The sequence below is a fragment of the Chelonia mydas genome, chromosome 23 (genome assembly GCF_015237465.2).
Source record: "Chelonia mydas isolate rCheMyd1 chromosome 23, rCheMyd1.pri.v2, whole genome shotgun sequence".
NCBI classification, from domain to species: Eukaryota; Metazoa; Chordata; order Testudines; family Cheloniidae; genus Chelonia; species Chelonia mydas.
Window position 1 is genome coordinate 17,688,934 of NC_051263.2, and position 24,271 is coordinate 17,713,204.

Below are 24,271 nucleotides of genomic sequence, written 5' to 3' on the forward strand. Positions count from 1 at the left end.
AGTCCCTGGGGCTGGGGGCGGGCGCCGGCTGCGGAGAGCTGCGTGTGTGTGCCAGGCACGTGGCGGTCTGTGCCCAGTACTCGTCTCTCACCCCTCCGCCCGCGCGGGGCTCTGGAGCAGGTGCTTGGGAACAGCTGGGAGCAGGAGCCGCTTTTGGGGTCAGCCCGGCCCTGTCTCCGAGGAGGGAGTTGGGGGGGCCCGGGCCCCCCGCACCTGCGGCAGCGTCACCAAGGCCCAGCAGCTGTCGGTGTCGCTCAGTGGCACCGTCCCAGCTGCCACTCAGCCCCCGGCTCCCTCCCCTTCGCCGAGTGCCAAACGCACAGCTCGGGGCGGAGAGACGGACCCCGCTTAGCTGGCTGCCGGGGCTGCGGGACCCTCGCCGTGCCGCCCTGTGTGGGGCCGGGGCCTACGAGCCATGCTGTCCTCTCCGGCCGTGGTGCTACACCCGTACAGCCTGCCCGTCTACCCGCAGGTGCCCCAGTGCTACCCCGGCCTGGTTCAGGTACCCGCTTCCCATCTGTGTGTGTGTGTGTATCTGTGCCCCCCCGGCAGTGACCGGCCAGGCCTGGGAGCCAGGAGCCCCCCGGGGGGATTCGAAGGGGCGTCTGTAACACCGCGCGCCTGTCAGCACCGTGGGGAGATAACCCCTTGCTCCCTGGATTCCTCTCCATTCGGGGGGCCTCCGTCTCCCGGGAGGTCAGATAGCGGAGACGGGTGGCCATGTATGGGAAGAGCTATTTGCAGCTCTGGAGGAAGGCTGGAGTGTCCGGGCCTAGTAAATTCAGCTTCTCCGGGTCTGAGAGTTCCCCCAAGGGCTGCAGGATTCACGCCTTCTGCCCTTACCCTTGGGGGTTTGACCTTCGAGCAGAGGGATGCTCGCCCACCTCTGCAGCGGGGCAAGAGCCCTTGCTGGTCTGTGCTCCCCCTGGCCTGGTTAGCCCCGATGTAAGTCGTGCTCAAAGGTCCCCGCCCACGCCACCCCCTGCCTCTGTCACTGTGCCTTGGGGCTGCACGGAGGGGACTGGATGAAGGGGGCACAGCTCCATCTCCCAACAAAGGAAGGGGCCAGAAACCCACAGCTCGGGGGGATAACCAGCTCCCAGGGGAAACTTCCCCCAGCAGCTCCCTCGGGTCGGGGTTTGCCCCCAAAGCAAGAGGAAGCAGGGGCGCCGTCCTTTCTGCTTCCAGCCTGTCACACTCTGGCTGATCGCATTCGCCATATCCGTGGGCAGCCCGTGCTAAACTTGTGCTCTCCGCACAATCATGTAGCAGGGAGTTCCACAGGGCAAGCCGGAGGGGCATTTTTCTCAGGTCCGGTCTGAGTCTGCTGCCGTGGTGTTTGGCCAACTTGCCCCCTGGATGTGGCTTTCCAAGACGGGGCAGGTAGCGGCACCCCCACCCCCAATCCCTGACCCCTTGCTGCACCCGTCTCCCCCCCGCGGGCACCTCTCCCGAGACCCATCGCTGATCCCCGCCCTTCGGAGCCTGTCCCACGTGGGAGGGGGCTGTTGTCAAGTGCGACATGAAGGGGGGACCCAGCCCCTAGGGAATGGGGGGAGCTGGGGACATTGTGTTTATGCAGCCCTGCCCCCACTCCCAGGTTAGAGACACCCCAGGGGCAGGGGTGATGGGGGTTTATGGCATCCCTGTCCCTCCCCCCCATCTCTCCCACTCCTCCAGGGGACTGGAATGCAGAGGGGCAGGGCCCACGGGCCTTTGTCTCCCCCCACATCTCCCCCTCGGCCCCCCTCCCCACCAGGCCTTGAGTGATTGGGGAAGATGTTGCTATTTATATCCAGCCAGATGCCTTGATAGCGGCTTCTAAAAGCAGCTGTTGGGGCTGGGGGGGGGGGACGTGGATGGGAGGGTCTTATCTATGTATGAGAGGCTGGGCCCCACATGGGGGGTGAGGTTGGCAGATTAAGCCAGTGCTTAGGGCCTGGAGCAGCAAGATCCCCCCCCCCCCTTCACTTTTTATTCTAAGAACCTGCCTATTTTAGGATTGTGGGTTTTTTTTGGGGGGGGGGGGGCAAATATTCCTGCTAAAGGCCCTCACTGGGCCAGCACCAGCTCTGATTTTATCCCCCCTGCTCCCAGCATTCGGAGCGACCCGTCTGCAATAACCCCCCCCCCCAGCTGCAGCTGTTCCCCCCGCTCCGTCAGAGCTCTGCCTCAGGCCCCAGCCGCTTCTCGGGGACCCCCCGCTGCCCCGCAAGGAGGACCCCCGGGGGCTGTCGTCTCCACAAAACTGTCCCGCGGCCGCTCACCCCGTCCGCTTGACAGCTTGGCTTGGGACGCATCACTGCGGCCGAAAGCCGTGGGGAAGGAGCCACGGGCCCTGCCTCGAGAGCGGGAATGGGGGAAAGCCCGGTGGGTTTAAGAGAAACGTGCCGGAGCCGTATAAACCAGGGGTGGCCAAACTTGCTGCCCTCCGAGCGGCCCACGGCAACCTTCAGACGCTTCAAAATCCCGCCTGCTGGAGCTCGGGGCTTCCGCCCGGTGGTGGGGCTCGGGGCTTCTGCCCTACAGGGCAGGGGGGCCCAGGGCTCTGCCCCATGGGAGGCGCCTGCCGGGGCTGACACCCCCAGCCCCCTCTCCCCGCAGGGCAGAAACCCCAAGTCCCCCCTCCAGTCTGGTAGGTGGAGAATGGGCAGGGGCGTGGGGGTGGGGGGGCTCTATGGGTCACACTTGAACGAGCCGCTGTTGGGCCACCCCCGATTTAAACCCTCAGCTCGGACGTTACACCGGCTATGGTTTTGGCTCACCAGACGTTTTCCTGCCACTTTATTATACAGTCATTCCCCCCCCCCCAAAAAAAAAGGGTGTTTGGGGTGGGGGGAACCGACCCCATCTGGAGCTCAGGGCCAGGGCTGTTCCCATCTAGCGCGAGTGGCTGTTAAAAAGGAAACAACCTCCCCAGCCCCACCCCGGTTAGCCCAGCGGGGCACAGGCCAGGCACGGACCGGGCCGAACCCGGGAGAGGTTCAGATCCCAAAGGGGTGGCTGGGGGGAGGCAGGTGTGTCCGTGGGGAGGGAGAGAGGGTATGTGGGGGGAGGTCGGTGTGTGTGTGTGTGTGTGTGGGGGGGGGGGATGGAAGAATTCTTGTGTAAGGAGATGGAGGGGGGTGAAGGGAGATGGGGGATGGAGGGAGGGGTGAGTTGGGAGATGGAGAGAGGGGGTGGGTATGGAGGGGTGTGCAGGTGGGAGGGGTGGGGATGGATGGAGGGAGGGGTGAGTGGGGAGATGGAAGGGTGTGCAGGTGGGAGGGGGTGGAGAGGGATGGAGGGAGCAGTGGGGGGAGGGAGGGGTGTGCAGGTGGGAGGGGGCGGAGAGGGATGGAGGGAGGGAGCAGTGGGGGGAGGGATGGGTAGGGGACGGGGGAGGGAGGGGTGAGTGGGGAGATGGAGGGGTGTGCAGGTGGGAGGGGGGTGGAGAGGGATGGAGGGAGCAGTGGGGGGAGGGAGGGGTGTGCAGGTGGGAGGGGGCGGAGAGGGATGGAGGGAGGGAGCAGTGGGGGGAGGGAGGGGTGGGGATGGATGGAGGGAGGGGTGAGTGGGGAGATGGAGGGGTGTGCAGGTGGGAGGGGGCGGAGAGGGATGGAGGGAGGGAGCAGTGGGGGGAGGGATGGGTAGGGGACGGGGGAGGGAGGGGTGAGTGGGGAGATGGAGAGGTGTGCAGGTGGGAGGGGGTGGAGAGGGATGGAGGGAGCAGTGGGGGGAGGGAGGGGTGTGCAGGTGGGAGGGGGCGGAGAGGGATGGAGGGAGGGAGCAGTGGGGGGAGGGATGGGTAGGGGACGGGGGGAGGGAGGGGTGAGTGGGGAGATGGAGGGGTGTGCAGGTGGGAGGGGGTGGAGAGGGATGGAGGGAGCAGTGGGGGGAGGGAGGGGTGTGCAGGTGGGAGGGGGCGGAGAGGGATGGAGGGAGGGAGCAGTGGGGGGAGGGAGGGGTGGGGATGGATGGAGGGAGGGGTGAGTGGGGAGATGGAGGGGTGTGCAGGTGGGAGGGGGCGGAGAGGGATGGAGGGAGGGGTGAGTGGGGGGAGGGAGGGGTGTGCAGGTGGGAGGGGGTGGAGAGGGAGGGAGGGGTGAGTGGGGGGAGGGAGGGGTGTGCAGGGGGGAGGGGGTGGAGAGGGATGGAGGGAGGGAGCAGTGGGGGGAGGGAGGGGTGTGCAGGTGGGAGGGGTGAGTGGGGAGATGGAGGGGTGTGCAGGTGGGAGGGGGCGGAGAGGGATGGAGGGAGGGAGCAGTGGGGGGAGGGAGGGGTGTGCAGGTGGGAGGGGTGGGGATGGATGGAGGGAGGGGTGAGTGGGGGGAGGGAGGGGTGTGCAGGTGGGAGGGGGTGGAGAGGGAGGGAGGGGTGAGTGGGGGGAGGGAGGGGTGTGCAGGTGGGAGGGGGTGGAGAGGGATGGAGGGAGGGAGCAGTGGGGGGAGGGAGGGGTGTGCAGGTGGGAGGGGTGAGTGGGGAGATGGAGGGGTGTGCAGGTGGGAGGGGGTGGAGAGGGATGGAGGGAGGGAGCAGTGGGGGGAGGGAGGGGTGTGGGGGGAGATGGAGGGGTGTGCAGGTGGGAGGGGGCGGAGAGGGATGGAGGGAGGGAGCAGTGGGGGGAGGGAGGGGTGTGCAGGTGGGAGGGGTGCGGGGGGAGATGGAGGGACCCCTCACTTCCCGCCCAGTCCCCGGGGAGCAGGGTGCTGTGTTCACCCCCGCGCTTGGGGTGGGGGGCCAGGGGGCAGCGAGTAGGGCGGGGGCTGGGGCAGGGACATTGACTCCCCAGCTCTGTGAGGGGCCCCTGGGGGGGCAGGTTCTCCCTGGGAGGGGGTGCTGAGGGGGGGTGTCCCGGGGGGCCCGGCAGATCCTGCAGCTGTCGGGCTGCTCCCTGGAGGGTTAGAAAATCCTCAAACAGCTGAAAAAGGCCATAGCCCAAATAGGGTCTGGGGGGCGGGGGGAGGGTCGATAAGGGGCAGCCAATGGGACGCCCCCCCGCAGCCCCTCCCGCTCCCCATTGGCTGCTGCTAGGAGGGGAGGGGTCTGCATCCCACTGGCCTTATAGCCCCTGGGCTGGGGGACAAAGGCTACATCCCCCCAGCATCCCCCAGCCGGGCGGGGGGCCCCAGGCAGCTGCTGGGATGGGGCTGGTGCTCAGTGTAGGTGGGTCGAGCGAGGCGGGCCGGGAGCCAGGACTCCTGGGTTCTCTCCTGGCTCTGGGAGGGGAGTGGGGGCTGGTGGGTTAGAGCGGGGACGGGGCGGGGCGGGGCTGGGAGCCAGGACTCCTGGGTTCTTTCCTGGCTCTGGGAGGGGAGTGGGGGCTGTTGGGTTAGAGCGGTGGGGGCGGGGCGGGGCTGGGAGCCAGGACTCCTGGGTTCTTTCCTGGCTCTGGGAGGGGAGTGGGGGCTGGTGGGTTAGAGCGGGGGCTGGGAGCCAGGACACCTGGGTTCTCTCCTGGCTCTGGGAGGGGAGTGGGGGCTGTTGGGTTAGAGCGGGGACGGGGTGGGGCCGGGAGCCAGGACTCCTGGGTTCTTTCCTGGCTCTGGGAGGGGAGTGGGGGCTGGTGGTTAGAGCAGAGGGGGGCCAGGAGCCAGGACTCCTGGGTTCTTTCCTGGCTCCGGGAGGGGAGTGGGGGCTGGTGGGTTAGAATGGGGGAGATAGGAGCCAGGACTCCTGGGTTCTCTCCCCAGATCTGGGGGTGGGGGGAAGGTCTAGTGATTAGAGTGGGGGTGGGGAGCCAGAACTCCTGGGTTCTCTCCCCAGATCTGGGGGAGGTCTAGTGATTAGAGCAGGGGTGGGGGTGGGGAGCCAGGACTCCTGGGTTCTATTCTCAGCTCTGCCGTCGTCGATGTCCGATTGTTACTCCGGCCAGGGGGCCCCTTTCTTCCCGGTGCTAAGTGGGGACTGGGGAGGGACTGGCCCCCTGCTCCGGGTCTCACTTCTCCTCTTCTTTCCCCCGGCAGGGTAGCCAGGATGCAGCTGCCCCCGCTGACCCCATGACTCAGACGTACCCCACCCCGTACCCCCCAGCCCCGGCCCGGCTGGCCCCGCCGTTCCGCCCGCCCGGCGCCCTGCAGGACTACCCGCCGCAGCCCCCCGCCGAGCACGGCCTGTGCCTCTACCCGGCTGGCCAGCCCCCCCCGGAGCACGCCGCCCCGCCGGAGCCCCTGGGGCCAGCCCTGCCTCCTCCCCCCGCGGTGAGTGCCCGGCCCCCTTCGCCCTCCCACCCCCTCCTTCTGCTGAGTGTCTCAGGCCCCACCCCCAGGTATCTGGCCCCCTTCCCTGCGCCCACCTTCCTGCTCCCCCCAGAAACCCCTCCCCCCGGAATCCGGCCCTCCCCAGGGTCAAGTGGGCAGAGGTGTTGGCATGGGGCCTTGGGTGTCAAGTGGGCAGAGGTGTTGGCATGGGGCCTTGGTAGCTGGAGGTGGCCTAAAGGCTCTGCCCCCCAGGGGGTGGGTCGGGGCATGGTTGGGGCTCACAGTGCTGTGGCTATTCTCTGCCCCCCAGCGCCCATAGGGGGAGGATCGGGGGGTGCACGGTGCTGTGTCTGTTCTCTGCCCCCCAGCGTCACCCATCGGAGGCGTATTGGGGGCATGGCTGGAGGGCACCAGTGTCGGCTCTATAGCGGCAGAGGGGCTGGGCTTGCCCTGGCCCATGTGGGGCTGGGATCTGGGGCCACGGGGGATGGGAGGAATGTGGCCTTGGGTCCCTTTCCAGCCCCCCGTCTGGTACTGGTGCCCCCGCTCGGCCCACGCCAGCCTAGGGAAGGGGTTAATCTCCCCAGCCTGGGGTGATGGGGGCCCAGGGGTGTTTGGATCTTAACCCCACACCCTCCGCCCTGACCCTAGGTCCCCCCCTCTTCTTGCCTGGACCCTCAGCTGCCCAGATCTGTGCGTTTGTGGGGGAAAAGGGGGGGCACGGGTAACCCACACCCCGAGACCCCTTGGAGATAAAATGTGTTTACCCCACAGCCTTGGCTGACAGCCAGGTGCCCTCAGCCCCAGAGGCCCGAGGTTCGGTGTTACACATGCCCCTGTTGTGGGGGAGGCCCCCCCCGCCTCACCCGGTGCTGGGGGTTATGGTGACCCCCCACCCCCCCGGCCCTCCGGTCTCGGGGCAGCTGGGCGTCCTCTGGCCTGGGCTCCGGAGCTCTCTGCCCATATTGGGTCATGGCGTCGCCTGCCCTGCCCGGATCGGATTCCCCCCCCCCCCACCCCCCCACGCTGCCGGCAGCTGTTTATCTCCACATGGAACAAATGGTGCATTCCTGGCCCCCCCCCCACGCCCAGCCACAAATGCACAAACAGCTCCGGGAAGGACGTGGTGTCCTCTGAACCCCAGTGGGAAACAGGGGCCACGCCCCCCCTTCCCTCGGGAACCCCAGTGAGACACTTCCCTGCCCCAGGGAGCCCCCCTCACTTCCCCCGAGAGTCTGCCCCCCCCCACCTCCCTTGGGAACCCCAGTGAGACACTTCCCTGCCCCAGGGAGCCCCCCTCACTCCCCCCGAGAGTCTGCCCCCCCCGCCCCGTCATCTGGGCGGTTCATCAATCCGGATCGTGCCCCTGCTGCTTGGGGTCCCCAGACAGACAGCACGGACATGGGGGTGGGGGGGAAGGAGGGTGGCTGCATGGATTGCCCCTGGACACCCCCTAATCCTGGGGCTGCTGATTCAGGGCTGGAGCCCTGAGGTGGGTGCTGAGAACCAATGCCCCCCTTCCCTCACCCCCTTCACCCAGGGGCTTTTGCGCTGATTGGGGATCTCTGGTGCCCCCCCACCTGCCTCCTACACCCAGAATGGGGTGGCACAGAGCCCTCCACTCCCCCCTACTCAGCCCCCCCACCCCAGATTTCAGATGCCTTTGTGCCATAGAAAGAGTCCCCCACACCCCCACCCCGCTCTGCTCAGCAGCAACCGACCCTGCGCCCCCGCCCCCCGCCAAACCAGGGGTGCAGCCCCTTTGCCAGATGAGAGCCTTCCAGCCCCGGGGTGAGAGCGACGCCGAGCGACCAGGGACGGTAAATGACGCAGCAGCGCGGTACCGATCACGGGACCCCGGGAAGGGGCTGGGGGGCCGGAGAGCTGCGTACCGTAGATGGGGGTTGGACAGCTCCCCCAGGCTGGTGTTTGTGGAGCGGGGTTCCAGGAGGTCCGGGCTGAGTCTGGAAGGAGCTTGGGGGCAGCAGATTGTGAGGGGACCTTTGTAGTTGTGTGTGTGTGTGTGTGTGTTTGTGTGTGTGTGTGTGTGTGTGTGTGTGTGTGTGAGGGGTTTTTTTATGGTCAGTGCTCTTTGAGATCGGCTCATAATCACGTGACTCTGAGACCTGGGGATTTAAGAGAATGGCCAAATAGCGGGAGAGTTTGCAACAGTGTGCTCGAATCCTCTACAGACTCCCGACAGACTGGGTCTCGGGGATTCAGCACCGATGTGGGGGGTGACTGGGCAGGGCATGTCTACACTATCAACTTCCGCCGGCCAAGGTTCCCGCCTCCCTCCTGGGAGCCTCCCTGCCGCTGGGAGTGGCTCTTTTCCCTCCTCTTCCTCCTCCCCGCCGAGCATGGAGCCTGGCCGGGGACTGCAGGCAGTTGTGGGGTCTGCGCGGACCCTCCACCTGCCCATGGTGCAGGGCAGCTGAGAGCAACCCCTGACCTGTGTCCCCGGCCCCCAGGCTCCCCGCCCGGCCCAGGGCAGGTGGAGTTGGAGGGTCCGCGCCGGCACCCCACAGCTCCCAGCCCGGCTCCTATCATCGCGGCCCCCTGCCCCCCACGGCCGGAGCCAGGTCAGGGAGAGCTGCGCGGGCAGCTGTGGGGAGTCTGGGTCCCTCCACCTGCCCTAGGCAGGGGTCCCGGGAGTCGGGGACACAGGCAGGGGGCTGCTTTCTCCCCAACCCCACTCCGGCGTGGCTGGGGGCAGGGTCTCCGGGGTGGGGGGCAGGCGGGCCCAGGCCCTTGGGGGAAAGGGGAGGGGTTTGGGGGGGCCTCAGGGTGCCCCCCACTTTTGGAAAGGCTCCAGGGCCCTTGCGTGGGACCAAGGCTGTAGTGTGCACCCTGACGTAATTGCTTAAACTCTGCAGCCGAGCGTTCGCCTCCTGCCCGCCGGGAAATGGGTCCTCGAGGCCTGGCTTGCAATCAGAAAGATCTTTGCCCGTCGAGTGGCACCTGGAACCCCCCCCCCCCGTGAGACGCTGCGGCTACGCCCAGATAAAAGCAGGGCGCGGCTCTCATTGGGGGTGTGTTGGGACCTTTATCCACCTAGAAAGGCTGCAAAATTCACCCCGCCCCCGAGCCACGCCCGCCAACCTTCCCAGCCCGGCGAGGAGGGAAGGCGGCGAACGCTCGCGTGGGATAAAATCCCCGGGGCGCCCGTGCGAGGCCTGGCGGGGGGCGGCGGGTTGTTCCTTCGCCGAGGGCCTCTCCTTCTGCGGCCGCCGGCGGCTCTGACTCCTCTTGGCTCCTCGCGATGTGGCGAATGACTCTGTCTCTTCCCCCCCTCTCCGGCTAGGGTCCCCCCGGGGTGTTGGCAGCGGCGCTGGCAGATCTCCCGGCAAAAGCAGGTTTTTGTCCCAGGCATCTTGGAATTCGTCACGTTTCTCGGGCCTAGTAGCATTAATCCGTGATCCGCCTCGATCATCCCTACTCACCCCCGGCGCCGCACCTGCCTGCCTCAGTTTCTCTCTGCACCCCTCACCCCCCCCCCGTCCCCCCTCCCGGCTGGATACCGTCCCTGGGCTTCGGTGGGGGCGATCTCGGTTGAACTTGTCTTTAAGAGCGGAGCGACTCCAGGGCTAGGTGACTGGTGCGTGCAGAGTTGGGGGAGGGAAAGGGAGGGCTGGCGGGCGGGGTGGGGGGGGCATAGCTAGAGAGAGGGACGCTGCCTGGGTCAACCCCTTTGCCCAGGGCAGAGCAGCGGGTTTGGCTGCAGGGCATCTGACCCTTCATGTGGCGAGGGAAAGGGATGTTTCAAACAATCGTGCGCACACACACGCCGGCATGAACCTATTGCACACCCCACCCCCCCCAGACCTCCATTGGGTGTATGTACATTGCACACCCCCGCACACTGCACGGATGCTGCACACACCAGCATGGTACGCGCACGCACCGACACTTCACGTACAGTCAGGCCGTGCATGCACGCCCCCACTCCCATGCGTGTGAGCTGAGCGCGCACACCCACGCTTCACTCCTATGCACGGGGGTGTTCGCACTGCGGATACCCCTGCTGCGTGAGCATTGCACCCCCCATACCTGCACATGCCCACTGTGTTCACACGTGTTCACCCCCACGCACCCTGCAGATGCACACGTCCCCCCCCAGGCACCACGCACCCTCACCATGCGCACGCCCACATTTGCACGCAGCCCCATGCCTGGGCTGGTACATGGGCATGTGCGCATCCCCCCCCCATGTGCACGCACACACCCATGTGCACGCCCACGTGCACACATACACCCCCCCCCCACGCGCACGCACGCGTGAACGCAGGGAGAAGGTTAAAGACAAGTTCAACCCCGTCTCTCCAGCCGGGTTAATCAGTTTCACGCCTTCTGACCTGGCGGCTGTGCTCCGGGCGACACCCTCCCGGCGGGCGGACGGACCCCGGATGCGGCATCTTGGCCCGTGCATTGGAGGATGTCTGAGATCTGAGGCCTTGGGCTGAGCTGAGCCGTCTGCATGGACAGAGGAGAGAGCGTCCGTCCCTGGGGGCGGGATTCCTTCAGCTCCTAGCGCAGTGAAAAAGCCGGTCCTGGCCCCCTCTCCCCCACTAAACCCCCCTGCTTCTCTTCACTAACTGCCTTGCTTGTGCCGGCGTGTGTGCTCCGGGTACTAACCCAACGGCCCGGGACCTCTGGGTGTGTTCGTGCCTGCTCCCCGACGGCGGGGATCCGAGCTCAGCATCTTGCGCCCAGCAACGGGGCACACCTGGCTCTCGGCGTGGGCCCATGGAGGCTGGGAGCCAGAGGCCCTGAGTCTCCCTGGATCCCCTCGCCCCGGCTTGTACGCTGACGGGGCCGGAGACCCCCTGATCCTGGGCCTGGGAATCAGGAGCCAGAGCTGCCGTCTCGGTCCCGGCCGGCGTCGATACCGGTGCCGGGGGACCAGGGGCCCGTCTCCCCGGCTGGGGCAGTTCTTCAGGTCCTTGGATCCTGGTTCACACGCCACGCTGCAGGGGATGGAGGGCGTGGGGAGGGCACTTGCAGCTCCCCCAGCAGGTTTCAGTGGCTCAGAACTGACTATCTGAAGGAACATGGGCGTGAATCACTGAACCTGCAGTGAAATGGTCAAGGCTGTTCCCTCCGCAGCTCCCCAGTGCAGAGGTGCTGCAGGACAAGGGTGGGAGGGGAAAGAGGGGAATATCAGGGGGGAGAGGTGTAAAAGGGACTCCTGGGGTCCCAGGGCAGATAGCAGGAGATCCTGATGTGGTGGCAAAGGGAGGGAGCGGTCACAAAAATGAAATGCCTGTAAACTGCATGGAAACTTTTTAAAATCCCCGTAATAGAGGCTCCAACTATATGAATACCCCAAATTTAAAGCAAAAGGTAAGAGGGGGACCCCCCCCCCACAAAACAAACAAGCCCTGTGCCCATAGCTAAATAACTGAGGTGTGATTAGACACGAGAGGACGTCTTTCAAAAACCAGAAGTCAAATTCTACTGAGGAAAATAGAAGCATCAACTCTGGCAAGTCAACCGTAGAGGTAAAATTAGGGAGGCCCAAAAAGAATTTGAAGAGCGGCTAACAAGACACAAAACTAACAGCAAAAAAATTTTTAAAATACATCAGCAGCAGGAAGCCTGACAAAAAATCAGTGGGGCCACTGGCCGATCGAGGTGCTAAGGCAGCCCTCAAGGACGACAAGGCCGTTGTGGAGAAGCTGAATGAATTCTTTGCATCGGTCTTCACTGCGGAGGATGGGAGGGAGATTCCTACACCTGAGCCACGCTTTTTAGGTGACAGATCTGAGGAACGGTCCCAGATTGAGGTGTCGGTAGAGGAGGTTTTGGAACAATTTGATACATTAAACAGCAATAAGTCACCAGGGCCAGATGGGATTCACCCAAGAGTTCAGAAGGAACTCAAATGTGGAATCGCAGAACTGATAACTGCGGCAGGTAACTGATAGCTTAAATCAGCCTCTGGACCAGGTGCCTGGCGGAGGACTGATGTATCTCTGATTTTTAAAAAAGGCTCCAGAGGCGATCCTGGCAATTACAGGCCGTTAAGCCTGACGTCAGTAGCAAGCTCTAGTAAAGAACAGAATGATCAGACACACAGATGAACATAATTTGTTGGGGAAGAGTCAACACGGCTTTTGTCAAGGGAAATATAATCCCAACTCCACATCCAAAACGAGGGGGTCTAAATTAGCTGCTGCCACTCAAGAAAGAGATCTTGGAGTCATTGGGGAGAGTTCTCTGAAAACACCCACTCCGTGTGCAGCGGCGTCAAAAAGGTGAACAACGTTAGAAACCACACGGAGATGGATAGATAAGAAGACAGAAAAGATCATAATGCCACCGTATAAAGCCATGGTCCGCCCACACCTTGAATACTGCGTGTAGTTCTGGTCGCCCCATCTCGAAAAAGATATATTAGAATGGGAAAAAGTACAGAGAAGGGCCACAAAAATGACGAAGGGTATGGAACAGCTTCCAAACGAGGAGAGACTAAAAAGCTCGGGCCTGTTCAATATAGAAAAGAGACGTTTAAGGAGGGGATACGATAGAGGTCTATAAAATCATGAAGGGCGTGGAGAAAGGAAGAAGGGAAGTGTTATTACTACTTCACATAACACAAGAACCAAGGGTCACCCAGTGTAATTAATAAGCAGCAGGTTTAAAATAAACCCAAGGAAGTATTTCTTCACACAGCGCACAGTCAATCTGTGGAACTCCTCGCCAGGGGATGTTGTGAAGGTCAAAAGTAGAACTGGGTTAAAAAAAACGAGATAAATTCATGGGGGATAGATCCATCAATGGCTATGAGCCAAGATGCTCAGGGATGCAACCCCCATGCTCTGGGTATCCCTAAACCGCTGTTTGCCAGAAACTGGGAATGGGCGACAGGGGATGGATTACTTGATGATTCCCTGTTCTGTTCATTCCCTCTGGGGCACCTGGCATTGGCCACTGTCGATAGACAGGACACTGGGCTAGATGGACCTTTGGTCTGACCCAGTCTGGCCGTTCTGATGGGATCCCATTGTGGGGGTTAACGGGGAATTCCAGGGGAGGGGGATATCAGGGAATCCTGGGGGGGGGTGTGCGTGTGTAATGGGATCCTGGGGCTCCAGTGGGGGTTAGCCGGGGATCCCAGCGTCTCTTTGCCCCAGCTCTGTCCGGTTTATCTCTTGGGGTTCCCTCCAGCCAGCCGAGGAGAGTCCCGCGGCCGCTCTCAGCCCAGATGGCCGGGAGGCGGAGAGCGAAGACGGCAAATCCCAGCCCAAGCGGCTGCATGTCTCCAACATCCCCTTCCGCTTCCGTGACCCCGACCTGCGGCAGATGTTTGGGGTGAGTTCCATGTGGGGGTGTAGAGCTCATGGTCCGGGGGTTGGGAGATGGGGTGTGTGTGTGTGAGCGAGCGAGTCCCGTGGTGATGGGGGGACAAGGTACCACCTGTGGCCCTGATGGCCTCGGGGGCGCGGGGTTGTGTAGCACCCATGATCTGTGTGTGTGTGTGACACCCAGGGCCCTTCTAGGGCCCCACAATTGGTCAGGGCCCCACTGGGTTCTGGAGGGGTCGGTCACTGATTCCTGTCTTGTCCTCTCCGCCCGCCCGCCCCCCCTTTTCAAGCAATTCGGGAAGATCCTAGACGTGGAAATCATCTTCAATGAACGTGGTTCTAAGGTGCGGAGGTGCTGGCGTGGGGGTGGGGGGTGAGGGAGTCGGGGGGGGGGTCCCAGCAGGGGCTGGTGGTGGCGGGGGACGTTCCTGGCCTTGCTGAAAGTGGGGGGGGGCAGCCGCTGGATTGTCCGGAAGCGGAGCCCACCCAGTGGGCAGCGCCCGCCCGCCATGGCTCGGGGGCACGGTTGGATTTCTGCAGCCAAGGCTTTCCCCCGGGCTGGCCGCGGCGCTGACCCCCGTGCGGGAGGGCCCAGAAGGGCGCGAACCGGGACGTGGGGCAGGGAGGGACGCGGCTTGTGTGTGTGTGTGTGTCACTGGGCGGAGGAGGAGCTGTGTGGGGTGGGAACCCCTCGAGCCCGAGGGGGACAAAAGAGGGGGCCGTGGCAGGGTTTAAAAGCCCCCAGCGGGGCCTGGCGAGGGCAGCCCCATGACCCCTTGTGTCGTCCCCCCCCCCGTAGCCCCCCCCCCAGACAGCTGCGGCCTCATCCTTCCCCGGCCTCTCCCCGCCCCGCAGGGTTTCGGCTTTGTGACCTTCGACAGCAGCCAGGACGCCGACCAGGCGCGAGAGAAGCTGAACAGCACCGTTGTGGAGGGCAGGAAAATTGAGGTCAGTGCCCCACGGCGGGATGGGGGGGGATCCCAGGTGGTTTCACTTGGGGGGGGGTAGCTTTGCTCTGTGCCCGGCTGGTGCGGGGGGGGGATGTGTGTGGGGAGCTGGCACAGGGAGGCGGTTTTTGCTCGGGGGCCTGCAGTCCGGGCGGGACCCCCTGCGCGCAGGGCAGGGGTGGGGTCCGGTGTCTGGGCTCTGAGCCCCACGGCAGTGTGTGTGTGGGGGGGCAGTGGGGGGGCTGGCTGTGCCGTGACCCCAGACTCGCTCACCTCTCCCTCCCTCCCCCCGGCAGGTGAACAACGCCACGGCCCGTGTGGTCACCAAGAAGCCTCCGGCAGCGCCTGCGGTGAACGGTACAAGGGGGCGGGGGCGGGAGGTGAGGTGTGCCCCCCCCACCCCCCGGCAGGGCCCCCCGCCCCCCAGCCTGCAGGCCCCTCCTGCTGCTGGCCCCCGTCCGATGGCAGCCCGTCTCTGACGTGCCCCAGGCAGGGTCTGTGGGGAGAGGCCGGTGTCCTGGGCCGACCTGGGGGGTGTGGGGGGGGAGGGGCAGGGAGGGAAGGGGGGCTGGGGCCCCCCGTCGGCTCTGATGCTCCCCCTTCTCTCTGTCTCCCTCGGCGGCTAGGTTGGAAGATCAACCCCTTGGTTGGCGCTGTCTATGCCCCCGACCTCTACACAGGTGGGACTTCTCCTCTCTCCCTCCTGCCCTTGTGTCTCCCCAGCCTGCCCCCCCGGCCTGCATCTCCATCCTCCTGGCCCGTCCTGCCCCACGAGGATTTTCTCCTGTTCCTGCCCCCACTACGGCCCCTGATGCCCCCCATCACGGGCGGCGGGTGAACCCCCCTTTCAGGGAGGCTAGCCCCCCCCCTTTCAGCCTGAGGCCCCGCCCCTACATCTCCCCCCCCCCCCCCGGCCGGAGCCCTGAGCCCCCTCCACTCCCCACCACGGCCGTTGGCTGGCCCGAGCCCCCACCAGTTTTGGGGGAGGAGGGAGCGAGGGCTGCGGCTCAGGGCAGAGCGTGGGTGGGGCCCCACCCCTCCCCTGGCCGATTATACCCACTGCCCGTGCCTGCCCCTCCCTGTCCCTTTCCCACCCCCCAGCCGCCCCCTATATCCCCCCCGCCCCCACTCACACCCTGCGGTGCTGACCGTCTGCTCTGTCCCCAGTGGCCACCATCCCCTACCCGATGGTGGCCCCGGCGGCGCTGGCCTATCGTGGGGGCCTGCGGGGCCGTGGCCGAGCCATTTACAGCCCTATCCGGGCAGCTCCCGCCCCGTCGCCCGTCCCTGCCTACGGGAGGTGAGCCAGCGGGGCCGCGGGGGGTGCCGGCGGGAATGGATGTTTGTGGGGGGCGTGGGGGTTGATCCTGGTGGTTGGGAGGGCGGAGGGGGCATAGGAATAAATCTCTGGCTGCTTTTGGAGGGGAACTTTCTGTGCCCACCGCGGCCGGAGGAGCTGGAGCTGGGGCGGGGACGGAGGGGAGGGCGGCGTCAGGGCTGGTGGGGGGCTTACGGCCGGAGCTGACGCATCTCCTTTCCCCACAGTGTGGTGTACCCGGATGGGCTATACGGCACCGACGTCTATGTAAGTCCCTGGCGTGCTGGTGGGCGTGTTGCGTGTGTGTGTGTGTGTGTGTGTGTGTGTGTGTGGGGGGGGGTGTGTTATACCCAGACTGTACCAGTGCCTGGCACGTCTCCCCCCCTCCCTCCCCCACGGGTCCCCTGTCTCTCTGGGCTGCTGCGGGGTCATCCCGGGCTTCTGAATCTCTGCCCCACACTCCGGGGAGGGGTGTGTGTGTGGGGGGGTGGGGGGCGGCTCAGATTGTGCCAGCATATGGGGCTGGGGTTTGGGAATCTGCAGTGGTCAGGGCTCCATCTGTCTCAACCTCAGAGGGAGGAAAGGGGGAGGGGTTACAGCCTGAGACTGGACCCCCCCCCGCACACACCCCATTAGTGCCCTCGGTGCCCCTTTCCTCCCTTGGGTGTGCACGGAGACTCCTGCTCCCCGGGAATGAGCTGGTGGACGGAGCCCTGGTCCTTCGTTGTGGAACTGGAGCGATTAGGGAAGCTGCCCCCCCGCCCCCGTCCCCGCCATGCTCTGCCCTTGGAGGCTGTCGCGGGGGGGGGGTGGGGGGGGTGCAGGACCCAGGGGCTCAGGACCCAGGGCTCACCCCCCTTCCCGGCTGTTTCAGGGCTATGCAGCGTACCGGGTGGCACAGCCCCCCGGGGCGGCCGCAGCCGCAGCGGCGTACACCGACGGGTAAGTGTCGGGGCGAGGGGAGTACCAGCCAAGGGTGCCGTAGAAGCGGGGGCCCCCCCGCCCCACCGAGGCCAGCGCGCCCCCTCCCCGTCCCCAGTCCGGCGGTGCGCCGGCTGCCCTCTCTTCTGGCGCCCGCAGCAGCCCCTGCTGGGCTAAAGGTGTAACTGCAGCGCCTCCCCCGGGAGAAAGTAATCGGGAGGGGACATGAATGCAGGCCTTGTGTTCCTTTTTTTAAAAGTGCGGGGCCCGTTTTTCAGAGTGGGAGGGGCAGATTCCCCGCCGGTTCTGGCAGCGGTGCGACCAGCTCCTCCTCGCGTAGCTGGCTGTGCGGGCACCCGCGCGTGCGCACCGTGCTCGCTCCCGAACACCGGCCTCTGCTCGGTTCCCCCAGGTACGGCCGGGTCTACACCGCGGCGGATCCTTACCACCACGCCGTCGCTCCAGCCTACGGCGTCGGAGCCATGGTGAGCAGCAGCCGGCGGGACTCCCCGGCCCGCGTCGGGACTGCCCCCCGGCCCCGTTCCCCGATTCTCTCCCTGTCTCACCCCACGTCAGGCTGGCACGTTCCGGCGCCCTCGCCCCCTCCCTGCCTCACGGGTGGCCCTGCTCCTCCCTGGCAGAGGGTCTCCCTGAGCACGGCCCCCAGCCGAGAGACTGGTCCTATCCAGGAAGGGGGCTCTGCTCACGGGCTGAGGCGGTTGCCTGGACAGATCCGCTCATGCCCTTAAGCCCAGCCTGGCGGCCTCCCCCACCCTGTCCAGAACCCCAGTCCCATCTGGGAGACCGCTCCCCCCAGACCCTGCCAGGCAGCCCGCCCCCAGACACGCACTCCGCCCTGCCTGTGCGCCCTCCCTCTCTCACCCCACCCACGCCCGCTTTGTGCCCCCTTATGCCCCACCCCACCGAGCAGCTGATGCTAATGGACCCTTCTCTGCCCCGGCAGGCCAGCCTGTACCGCGGAGGGTACAACCGCTTCACGCCGTACTGAGGAACCAGGGGCTGCGAAGGCCGGCGGCCGTGGCGGGAAGGGGCCTGGGCAGTGGGCTCTGAGATCTCGGTGTGGATAGGGACGGGCCGGGGAGGGCACTTTACATCAAGTTCCCTGCTCCCAACACAGAGTGTCCCGGACGGGTCGGGACACCCAGTCCAGCCCTAGCACCCCAGACCCGTTACGCCGAATCCCCCTGGGGAACTCCACCTGTTACCCAGATCCTGCCTGGCCCCGGTCCCCTGGCCATAGAGACAATGGGGTTGGTACGTGCAGAGAGGGGTACACCGCTGCCCACCAGGGAGTGGAGATGAGGGTGAATTTGGCCAGTGTTTAATATCCCACGCCTGCATCACACCCGGGGCCGTAAGGGGGTCACCGAGTGGGGCTCGGTCTTTTCAATCAGTGGTTCTCAACCCTCCCTGCTGACCGTACCCTGTTCAGGCGTCCGATTTGTCTTGCCTACCCCCACGTGTCACCCCTCTTAAAAATGACGTCAACCTGCTGAATGTGCTCGCCCCAGGGTTTACACTCAGCTGCTGCTCTGGTCAATATTTCCAACCCCCCTGGGGTTTTCAGAGCATGTTGGGGCACGGGAGGGACATACTCTCTGAGACTTTTAGCCCTGGCTTGCACACATAAGTAAATGACACCAAACGCGTGTCTAATACAGTCTAATACAGCCCGCGGTACGTTACCGTAGAATACAGTCTAGAGAGCAGCATAAGCCAGGCCTCCTCTGTATGAAATGTTAACGACTTGGCTGGTGCTTTTTATGTCACCTGCTGTAAAACTGGACAACTAAACCTGGGGCTCATAGACTCCTAGACTTTAAGGTCAGAAGGGACCATTGTGATCGTCTAGTCTGACCCCCTGCACGACGCAGGCCCCAGAATCTCACCCACCCACTCCTGTGACAAACCCCTGAGCTGTGTCAGAGCTACTGAAGTCCTCAAATCGTGGTTTAAAGACTTCAAGGTGCAGAGAATCCTCCAGCAAGTGACCCCTGCCCCACACTGCAGAGGAAGGCGAAAAAACCCCAGGGCCTCTGCCCATCTGCCCTGGGGGAAAATTCCTTCCCCACCCCAAATATGACGATCAGCTCAACCCTGAGCATGTGGGCAAGATTCACCAGCCAGACACCCAGGAAGGAATTCTCTGTAGTAACTCAGATCCCACCCCATCTAACATCCCATCACAGGCCATCAGGGCCCAGGATCATGGCCAGAGGCCTCAGCTAAGCAGGGAAGATGGGACTGAATCTCCAGCATCTGGCCCCTGGGACCTGACGTTGACTGAATTCCTTTTCCAACTAGTGCCCAGCTCTCCCCGCTGTTCACCCCCTACCCCGTCTCGCTCCATTTCTCTGCAGCTTTCTCCCCACCTGCATTGCTCCTGTCTCCCGCATGCATCCTGCGCTCTTTCGGCTCCGCACTGGTGCTGTGGGGTGGGGTCTTTTGTGCTCAGCAAAGAACTAGGTAGGGGGGCCTGTCTGATGTGGTGTCCCTGCCTGGGGGTCGCAGGGACACCACATCAGACAGCAGGTTGAGTGGTGAGGTGTTTGAACCGTGGCGGATTTCAGGGTCTTCTCCCGGCCTCGCGCCCCAGCTCAGTCTCTCAGGGAAAGCTCGCGACTGCCAAAGTCTTTCTCCTTTCCCCGTTTTCTCGTGTTGTAATAAAGCTCTGAGCTCAGTTCTTCTCTCTGTCCTTTCACACTCTGTCTCTCTCGAGCTGTGTTTCTGTCTCTCGCCTCTCACTGCTCTGTCCCTCCCTCCCGCGGCTGGTTCCTAGCGGGAGTCCAGGCCCCTCGGCTCAGGGCATTACAGCGAGGTCAACCCCCTAACGGCGTCACCCAGGCCTGTCTTGGTGTCTGCAGGCGGGCGCAGCCCCCACTGCCCTGTGCCACCTGGGAGCAGGACCCAGCTCGTGGCAGGATGGGCAGGTGAGATGTAGGGTCCCCCCCACACAAGCTGCCCCAGTCGTATGGAGCAGGAAAGCCACACGGTCAACTGGGATAGACCTGTCCTCGGTGTAGGGCTCCTGGCTGCATCGCTCCCCGTCAGTGCCCCATCCCGGCTGGGTTTGCCCCCCAGCCCCATGGCCCTCAGGTGCCCGCCGCCGTGAGGTTGCCTCTGTGGACCCAGAGGCTCAGACCCTGGGGAACTGAGAGCATGGAGGGCTTTACTCCCTTCTGCCCCCGTGGGGGTCACTGACAGCAGTCCCGTCCCCCCACCCTGCATTCAGGGTGTGGCCTTTCTCATCCTGCCCCCCCCAGCACTTCCTGCTTTGTGGGTTGTTTCACAGTGGGCCAGGCCGGCTGGGGGGGCTGTATGTGTGTGTGTGTGACAAACCCTCGGGCAAAGGCAAGGGAGGGGGGCGATGCAGGGACCCCTCTGTCTGCGCCGACGTGGCTCGGGATCTTTCTCCCCTTTGCTCGCCCGGCTGCCTACGCTAGCTCTCCCTCGCTTTAGCTCCAGCCCGTTCGCCCCCCCCCCCCCCACTCGCCTGCGATGGTGCGTCTTTTGCTCGCCCAGCGACAGGCGTTGGCGCGCTCCTTCGCTGACTGAGCCCTGCTCTCTCCTGGCGTCTCCTCCCAGCGCTGGCCATGCAGCCACCTCACCCTCCGGCACGCGCCTCTCCGCTCCAGTCCCTCTCCCGTGCCTGCTCGCCCGCACGCTTGCCCCGACACGCACCCTTTTTGCTCGTCCAGCCCGTCTCTTGCTCTCTGTGCCCTCACCCATCCCCGCCTTTGCTCACCCTGCCGGTCTGGCTCGTTTCTGGCCACACAGCGCTGGCTACACCGGCGCTTAAATCAGCCTGTTCGATCACTCGGGCTGATGTAGCCCGGCCTTGGTCTCGCTTGCTCTCCCCTTCGCTTGCCAGGCTGCTCAGATGCGCTCACTCGTTTGCTCGTCCTGCCACGTTCTCTCTCTTGCCCCTGCTCCACTTTTACTGACCCCTGGCCTCACGCCTTTGCCGGCCTGGCGTTTCCCTCTCTGTCTTCGGTGCTGCTGTTTGCTTGCCCGGCAGCCCGCTCTCGTTCGCTCTCGCATGCTGGCCCCTTTGTGCACCCAGCAACGCACTCACTCGCTCGCCTCTGCTTGCTGCGCTCTCTTCCCCTGCTTGCCGCTCGCTCTCCTCCGCTCGCTCTTTACTTGCCTCGCCCTTGCCTGGCTCTCTCTCTGTCTCTGCTCCGGTTTGCTCCCCCCGCTGCTCTGTCTTTCTCTCTTGCTCTACTGTTGCGCCCTATCTTGCTGGCCCCTTTGCTTACCTGCCCCCTGCATGCTCGCTCGCTCGGTTTCTCCTGTTGTGCTCTTCCTCTTTTGCTCGCTTGCTCGGCCCTTTTGCTCGTCCTGCCTTGCTGTGCTCGCTTCTCTCTCTCTCTGTCTCGCTCCTGGCTCCCTTTGAAAGCGGGAGGGTTGTTCCCCCTGGCTTCTTCACAAAAACATAAGCGCAGAATTCACGTCCCCCGCGGACTTTCCTTCCCCTGCCCCGTAGAATAACCCATTCTGCCGGGGAGGCTCTGCAGTGACACCTTTCGCTCACCAGGGGCTGGAGCAGCAGCTGCGGCGAGGGAGGGGGCACGTTGGCCTTGTCGCGCCTCCCCGGCAGAATCGATTATTCTACGGGGCGGGGAAAAGAAAATCTGCGGGGGACGTGAATTCTGTGCTGCTGTTTCTTTTTTCTCTCCTCGCCAGGCCCCGTCTTTTGCTTGCGCCTCTTTGCACGCTGTCTTGCTCGCTTCGTCTCACCCCTTTTGCCCAGCGGACAGAGTCAGGGCCCATTTTCAGGAGCTGCTCGAAGCCGACGGCGGGAGAGAGCTCTTAATTAATCCGCCCCCCGACGAGCGGTGGTAGCTGGGTCAGTGGGAGAAGCTTGGGGAGGTCCACACCGGCGCTTGGGTCGGTGTACCTTACGGCGTTCGGGGTGTGGGTGTGTGGCTTTTCCGCATCCCTGAGCGACTTGTTACACCCACCTAAGCTGTAGTGTAGACATAGCCGCACTGGGTCCCCCGGCTGGCTGGTCAGGGGTGTTCTGGGTAAGAGCTGCTATTTGGGGAGAGGGGGGCTGGTCCAGGGGTGTAGTAGTATTTAGGGACTGGGGCTGCTTATTTCACCTCCTCCCTTGTTCCCTGATTTTCTACATTCAGCAGCTTGTTCTAGGAGCATCTCATCTTCCTGCTTGGCAGCTCGTTTTTCCCTCCCTCGCTCTCGGTCCCTGATACATCACCCTGCTCCATGACTGTTCCCCATGTCAACCCCGTCTCTAGTGTGTGTGTGGGAGGGGGCGGGGGGCGGTTTGCAAGCCTGTTCCCTTCTGCGGTAGTCACATCAGGAGCCCTGGGCTGCCAGCTGCGGCCAGATTTTTAGCACCGTGTACATTAGAGAGGGCCTGTGCAAAGCTGGGTGACAGTGGGCTTTAAATGTGGGTGGCAGCCGGTGTCCCAGTGCAGCCGGCAGGTTGCATAAGGGGTCCGGTGCTAGCAGAGGATTCGCCCGATAGTGCTGCAGGGGGGCCGATGAAGACAGGGCCAGGCTCGACCCTAGAGGCAGGGGCCAACCTGAGTCTGTGAACTGGTCCCATTCTTCCGAAAGGACAGTTCCTCACGCAGGCGTTGCCGCTGATAAACTCCCACGGTTCCTTTCTGGCTGCTTCAACATGCTGCCAATGACAAAAACAATGCATTTCGGACAGTGCTTTGTTTTCCCCCCCTCTGTGTCTTTGCAACGCCCCCCCCAGCCAGCTGCCTGTAGGTACTTGTGGAAAATGACCCTCTGCTGGGGCCTTGAGTATTTGATAGAAATCCGTATTGTATCAAAAGGCACAATGATGGGCAGGTCTCTGTTAAACGCTCCTTGATGTCCGGTGACATGATTTGGTCCCAAGGAGGGAAGCTGTTTCTGGCTCCCGATTTCTCCTCATGCTGCACTTGGTTTTTCATCCCTCCTGCCCCCCCAATAAAGTTTTCTGTTTCACTGGGAAGTGGTGGGTCATGTTTTTAATCAGGCCAGGCCAGCTTCAAGTTTAACGTGGATTTGAATCATGAACACGCTAACAACCCTACAGGTCAACGGGCACTTTTGATGCTGTCATGTGTCAGCCATTGGCACCCCCCCGCCGCCCAACCCCAGGACTCACCTAGGCAGGCCTTAGGAGTTCTGGGCTCCTGGCCCCCTGGCCCCGAGTTCTACTGAGAATTTGGGTGCCCAGTTTTAGGGATGGAGGCAACAAGGGGGTGCCAGAATGGTGCTTGTTGCATGCAAACCTCACCCTTGGGAGCCTGTACTGCCAGGGGCTCACCAGGGAACCCAGCCCTTCCCCACTGTGCTATGCTTCCACGTGTTTCAAACTCCCCTCCATTGCACCAGGCCGTTCAGCCACCTTCCTGGGCCCCCAGGGACATGGGAGCTCCCCCCAGTGCCTGGTGGAGGAACCAGGGGAGCGAGGGGTTGGAGCAGAGCCTGGCAGCCACCCCCAGCAGCTCAGGTGGGAGTTTGGAAAAGCCAAGGGAGATCTGGGTGCAGCCAAAGCTCCTGGGTGCTGGAGCAAAACAACCCCTCACCAGCTGCTTTGAGAGGTTTCATAGCAGCACAAATGTAACCAGACGCAAAGTCTGAATTTCCTGGGTCTGGCAGGAACTGACCCACGGAGTGCGCAGGAAGCTAGGTGCAGCTGCAGCATCAGTGGCTGGACCAGGTCCTAGAGGGGACAGATTCCCGCTGCACGGGAACAGGGTAGCATATCCCAGTCAGCAGAATGTGCATCTCTGGGTAGCATATGGGACTAATATTTGCAAGGACAGAGTGAACTACTGGAGAGAACTGTGAATAGCAAATAAGAGGCGCAAAAGCACACCGGAAGAGACTCCTGGGGAAGTAGCAATAAAGCATTAATTGTGCACTGGATTTGCAGTATTTAAGAAACCTATTTAGCCAGCCAAACCTGTAATTTACACAGAAACCCCACAACACTCCCCCCTGCCCAGTCTGAGCAAACCCAGCTCTTTCCGTGCACCGGTGGGTGGCCCTTAAAAGGACCTTAGAAAAGTTAAATGAGTTTTTGGGGTTAAGAGCCGACTCAGCCTCCGAAGCCGTACAGGGTGCGCCCCTGGCGTTTCAGAGCGTACACCACATCCATGGCGGTCACCGTCTTCCGCTTGGCGTGCTCGGTGTAAGTCACCGCGTCCCGGATCACATTCTCCAGGAAAACCTTCAGCACCCCGCGGGTCTCCTCGTAGATCAGCCCCGAGATGCGCTTCACCCCGCCGCGGCGAGCCAAACGGCGGATCGCAGGCTTCGTAATGCCCTGGATGTTATCCCGCAGCACTTTGCGATGCCTCTTAGCACCACCTTTCCCCAGCCCCTTACCGCCCTTTCCACGTCCAGACATCTTGAAAACACGCAGCGAATATCACCACTACTGTGCAAAAGAATTGGCGGCCTGCGGGGGTTTATATAGCACAGAGTCCGACCTGAGTGAGAAGCGCAGTCACCCCTTGCGTCTCCCTCCCCTCGCCCTGACAGAAGGACGCTTCCGGCTCTCACCAATGAGAGACGGCGGCCTTCGCCTCTCAGCCAATCAGAACACCG

The 24,271-nt window shown here is 63.6% G+C and overlaps 2 protein-coding genes across 3 annotated transcripts; one reads left to right on the top strand and one right to left on the bottom strand.

Annotated features, from left to right (window-relative positions):
• The first annotated feature begins 77 nt into the window (after positions 1 to 77).
• Positions 78 to 18,688, top strand: LOC119564905 (RNA binding protein fox-1 homolog 3-like). 2 transcript variants are annotated; one of them, XM_037888420.2, is made up of 12 exons: positions 78 to 502; positions 5,946 to 6,179; positions 13,350 to 13,493; positions 13,777 to 13,830; positions 14,342 to 14,434; positions 14,730 to 14,790; positions 15,060 to 15,113; positions 15,601 to 15,733; positions 15,979 to 16,018; positions 16,626 to 16,693; positions 17,085 to 17,157; positions 17,637 to 18,688. In XM_037888420.2, the coding sequence occupies exons 1-12, from the start codon at positions 416 to 418 to the stop codon at positions 17,679 to 17,681; spliced, it is 1,086 nt and encodes a 361-aa protein (XP_037744348.1). In that variant the 5' UTR covers positions 78 to 415; the 3' UTR covers positions 17,682 to 18,688. The 2 variants fall into 2 exon arrangements, with proteins under 2 accessions (XP_037744348.1, XP_043390220.1); XM_043534285.1 differs by lacking the exon at positions 78 to 502 and adding an exon at positions 5,021 to 5,145.
• A 4,908-nt stretch (positions 18,689 to 23,596) lies between these two features.
• LOC119564894 (histone H4) lies at positions 23,597 to 24,109 on the bottom strand. The gene has a single exon (XM_037888340.2). It carries the CDS (start codon positions 24,069 to 24,071, stop codon positions 23,760 to 23,762), a length of 312 nt encoding a protein of 103 aa, XP_037744268.1. The 5' UTR covers positions 24,072 to 24,109; the 3' UTR covers positions 23,597 to 23,759.
• Positions 24,110 to 24,271: the final 162 nt, after the last annotated feature.

Bases quoted from the DNA above. Each gene is read 5' to 3' on its own strand.
- LOC119564905 (XM_037888420.2), top strand. From the start codon at position 416: ATGCTGTCCTCTCCGGCCGTGGTGCTACACCCGTACAGCCTGCCCGTC. The intron at 503-5,945 runs GTACCCGCTTCC...TTCCCCCGGCAG, and splicing joins GCTACCCCGGCCTGGTTCAG to GGTAGCCAGGATGCAGCTGC. The intron at 16,694-17,084 runs GTAAGTGTCGGG...CGGTTCCCCCAG, and splicing joins GCAGCGGCGTACACCGACGG to GTACGGCCGGGTCTACACCG.
- LOC119564894 (XM_037888340.2), bottom strand. From the start codon at position 24,071: ATGTCTGGACGTGGAAAGGGCGGTAAGGGGCTGGGGAAAGGTGGTGCT.